Genomic DNA, 4,413 nt, shown 5'->3' on the forward strand with positions numbered 1-4,413 from the left:
GGGGCGGCGGGGGAGGCCCGGGGGAAGTTGCCCGCCGTCACCCCCCAGCAGATCCGCGACCTCATCGACGGGGGCATCGCCCCTGAGGGCACCGGCCCTGACGGGTGAGGGGGAAGCGCTGGGGCCTCACCGGCACCGGGCCTGAGGGAGACGGGAGGGTGCCCCGGCCGTGTGGCACCGGCGGCGTGAGGGAGAGGTTGCGGAGCCTTCGAAGTTATTGAGGGGCTCTGAGAGACGCCGAGGGGTCGCGGGGGACGGCAATAATTGTTGGGGGGGATGCTGGAGAGCGCTGGTAGGTGTTAGGGGATATTATGGGGAGGGGTGCTAGGAAAAGAGGGCGCTGGGGGGGCACTGCAAAGTGGGAGGCGGAACTGGTGGTACTAAGAGGCACTGGTAGGCTGTACTGGTGAGGCTAGGAGTCACTGGGAGTGCTGGTGGGATCAGAAAGTGCATTACGAGTACTAGAGAGACTAAGGAGCACCGGCAGTGCTGGAGAGACAGAGGGGTACTGGGAGGCAGTACTTATGCCACTGGGAGTACTGGGAGGGCTGAGGCACAGAGACAGTAGCGGAAACTGAGAGATACTGGGACACTGGGAGGTACTGGTGTGCACGGAGAGGCAGTACTGGGGGGCGCAGGGAGGGCAGAGGCAGGTAAGTGACTTGTGAAGCTCCGGCATCTCTGCAGCCTGAGGGAGCTGAACTGGCCACGTATCGGGCCTCTAACCTGAAAAGTCACACCCTGGGGAGGTCACTGAGAGTCACAGGAGGTGGGCACTGGGAAGTCTGGAGGGCGTTTGGGGCACTGGGTGGCTGCGCTTTGGGGGTATTTCACTGAAGCTGAGCAACCATGGTCGCCCTCAGAAGCACAGTTCGCCCTTGGCTCAGCCATCTCTGAATTTTGGCCTGTGGAGAGGTGTTGGGGAGAGGCCACAGGGCAGCGCTTGCCACAGGGCCAGCATTCTGGCTGCAGGGGCCCACGTTCCGGCCACGAATGCCAGCGTTGGGAGCACAGGAGGGTCCCTGGCTTCAGAGACATTCTGCAATTGTTGATTTGCTTTCGCTGGGTCCAGAGAACAAATTCCTGTCTCCTACTTGTCCCATCAGATCCCCATCTGCCACTGCTGTTGATCGTCCTGAAATGTTTAATGTGCACCTTTGTTTGTTGCGTTATGTTTTGTTTGGTTTTTTTTTTAAATTGGTTTATTAGTAAAATAATGAAAAGCCAGGACTTGGGAGCTCTGGAGAAAGGGTTCTTGTAAGGGTAAGCCTGAAGGACAGGAGGGTAGAAAGTGGTCTATGCATTTTTTATTACTGAAATCTCTCCAGGACTGCACAGATGCTTTGCTTGCTGACTTGCTGTTCCTTTTAGGAAGGACACATCCGACTGCTCAGAGTCAGCTAATGGATCTTCTCAAATGGATGCTCTCTCCTTGGAATCTGCCAGCAAGGAAGCCTATTTCAGCAGAGTAGAAACATTCACCATATCCTTTCTGATGCTGAGCGTCTAGTCATCCCCCACCCTGCTTTGCTGTCACCCTCCCTGTGGCTTCCCTACAGGCTCCATCTTCCCAAAAGCTTTTTTTATTCCTTTGGCCAAGCAAAGCTTTGCCTGGTCAACTCGTAATTTATTGGGTTTTATCCTTAACGTGAGCACCCGCTGAAGTGGGCGGGCAAACCCCACGAGCTGTCTCCCCTGGTTTGTGCCAAGTACGGCTGGACCAACGTGGAGTGTGACATGCTGAAGTGCTCCAGCTGCCAGGCCTTCCTCTGCGTGAGCCTGCAGCTCACGTTTGACTTCAACAAGTGTACGTATGCCAGCGTCCGGCGGGGTATGGGGAGTGGGCTCTAGGGTTTGGGGGTCTATGTGCCTCATCGTGTTCCTAAATGACTTCTGTAGTCTCATCCTGGGAGGTGCTGGGTGTTTGATGTTTCCGAAAATAAAGCGTAAGTTGAATAAATTTCCTTTAGTTTGTGAGAACATGGTAAAACCTCCTGCTTCTGTTCTCAGAGATGGGTTAGAATAGAATAATTCCAGTTGGAAGGGATCTACGATGCTCATCTCGTCCACCTGCCCTAATATCAGTCTGACCCTGCCCTGATGCAGCTTGGAATCATTCTTGTGCACCCTCTCACAAGACCCCAGGGAGAAAAGCTCAGCACTTCCCTCTCCACTTCCCCTCCTCAGGAGGCTGTAGAGAGCAACGTCCTCCTCTCCAAACTAGACAAACCCACAGTCACTCCTCACACAGGACCTGCCTTCCAGCCCTTTCACCAGCTTTGTTGCCCCCCTCTGGATGTGTTCAAGTACCTTAACAGCCAAGTTCTAATTTTTTTTTCCCAACTGCTTGGTCTGTCACCCTGATACTCCTCTCAGTTTTTCTAATGTGCTCTGTTGGTGGCTGCTGGTCACCAAGTCAGTCTGTTCAAGTGGTCACACTGTGTAATTTAATTAAGAAACCCCTCCACTGCCTTCTTTAAACTATTTGGACTCCTAGCAGTAAAACTCCCCCTCCTGTTGCCCTTGCTGAGCTCCCTCCCCAGGCCCAGCTTCCTTCCCCTGCCCGCAGAGCACTGGTGCTGACAAATGCAGCGTGGGTGATGTGTAAAGGGGAGCTGCATGAGCAATTCCTTTTGTGTCAGTCTGAATATTGATGCCTGTTCAGACTATCTTTTTTAAATAAACCATGGCCTAATTACTCTGTTGGTAATCACACTGCTTCAGGAAAATCTAAAATAATCAGCGGTTGGAAGAAAGGCTTGAAAAATAAATCGGAGAATAAATGATTTGCTTTTGAAAGGTGTGAATAAGTTAAGTATCATATCTTTTTTGGGGAAGCTTGATTTCCAGACACAGCTGTGATTTGGCTCCTATGGCCAGAGTGGTATGGTCAGGTGAGTTAGCTGGGGACTGGCAGCAGCCCAGGGGTAAAACTGGCAAAAACAGGTGGTTTTTTTACTGGTGGTTGATTTGAGCTGTGTCTCCACTGTGATGCCATGCAGCCAGGCAGGCTCCCCTGCTCCATGGTTGCTGTGCCTGAGAATGGGAGGAGATTTTGGTTGTGAGGAGAGGAGATGGAATGGCTCTGGTCACGCTTGCTGTTGTGGTGATAACCCCTTGAGCCAGCCTGCCTTTGCTGCTGCAGGAACTGCAGTTCCACGGTTGCCTGCAGGGAGGCTGGAGGTGCAGCAGCTCTTCTTGGTGGGGAGGGAGGTGAGTCTGAGGTGAGAACTTCAGGCTTGGCAACCTGCAGCCTCAGGTGGCATCTGTCACCTGAGCCCTGCTGAACGGGAAGCCCTTGGAGCCTGGTGCCTTCCTCTTCCTCTTCCTCGTTTGGTTTTCCCAACCATTCCCTGAGGAGGTTGTTCCACAGGGGAGTAGAAGTGAGCTTTGCCTTGCAGATAAGGAGCGCTGCCTGGAGCTGAAGAAGGCCTTGTGCACTGCTCACGAGAAGTTCTGCTTCTGGCCAGACAGCCCCTGCCCAGGTTGGTGTCTCAGAGCCCAGCTAGTGCACGTGTCCAGGATTATTCCCTTTTTTCTCCCTTCCTGTCACTGCTCTTGTCTCCCGTTGTAGGAATTGTGGTTTCTCTTCAAGTTTTCAAAGCAGGCAGTGTCACCACAATCCCCTTTTTTCCTGTGGGGACAGTGAAACACACAGTGGCAAAACAACATCTCTAAGCAGCCTCAGCAAATAAGCAACTGAGCCGTGGCTGGAGCTCCAGGCTGGGCTGTACGCAGCCTCTCAATCTTTATGTGCCTCTAGGACAGTTAAAATGCTTTTTGGGTTGTAACCGGGAGGGGACAGAGGATACTGGATGACATGGGATGCTGAAAGGGCAATAGATCTCATTTTCAGCGTTGTACTGCACGGGGAAGGGTGGTTACAAGTGAAAAAAAGCTGTACTCAGCTTTTCTTTTAAAAGCCGAGAGACTGACCTATGGAGGCCTTGGCTGGATTCATCTCCTTGCTTGCCCTGTGGGTTAAGGAGGGGGTGGGAAGGCCAGTGGCACAGCTTAGGCCTCCCCTGTTTGCTTTCACCAGATCGCTTTTCCATGTTGCTGGTGGATGAGCCCAGAGCCCTTCTCCAGGACTTCCTGGACCGTTTTCAGAGCCTGTGTCAGCTGGAGCTGCAGCTGCCCTCCCTCAGACCAGAAGATGTGAAAAACATGGTGAGTTCCCGTCTCCCCCTGAGATCGGGTGCATTCAAGCCCCCATTGATGAAACCAGGCATGGCTGTGCTGTACAAACCCTGCCCAAAACAGCTGTGAGATTGAAATCAGAGACTTCAGCTTGAGTGAGTGGTCTGATCACTTTAGCTTTCTCCTAGTATGTTCTCCATGCGGTGGTTACACCTGGTATTTCTGGAAGCATGTAAAGCATTTGCTAGTCAGGGAGGAACCTGGGGGGGGGGG

At 53.0% G+C, this 4,413-nt stretch overlaps 1 protein-coding gene across 1 annotated transcript in view; it reads left to right on the forward strand.

Annotated features, from left to right (window-relative positions):
* The first annotated feature begins 6 nt into the window (after nucleotides 1-6).
* The window catches only part of ZC3HC1 (zinc finger C3HC-type containing 1), a 9,986-nt gene continuing 5,579 nt past the window's right edge, over nucleotides 7-4,413 (forward strand). The window contains exons 1-5 of the mRNA XM_026841044.1: nucleotides 7-104; nucleotides 1,372-1,483; nucleotides 1,657-1,807; nucleotides 3,402-3,485; nucleotides 4,043-4,170. Of these exons, the coding sequence (XP_026696845.1) occupies nucleotides 1,418-1,483; nucleotides 1,657-1,807; nucleotides 3,402-3,485; nucleotides 4,043-4,170 (429 nt within the window). The 5' untranslated portion in view covers nucleotides 7-104; nucleotides 1,372-1,417. The remainder of the gene's footprint in view (nucleotides 105-1,371; nucleotides 1,484-1,656; nucleotides 1,808-3,401; nucleotides 3,486-4,042; nucleotides 4,171-4,413) is intronic.

This window comes from Athene cunicularia (genome assembly GCF_003259725.1).
Source record: "Athene cunicularia isolate RWA chromosome 1 unlocalized genomic scaffold, athCun1 chr1_part2, whole genome shotgun sequence".
In the NCBI taxonomy this organism is placed as follows: domain Eukaryota; kingdom Metazoa; phylum Chordata; class Aves; order Strigiformes; family Strigidae; genus Athene; species Athene cunicularia.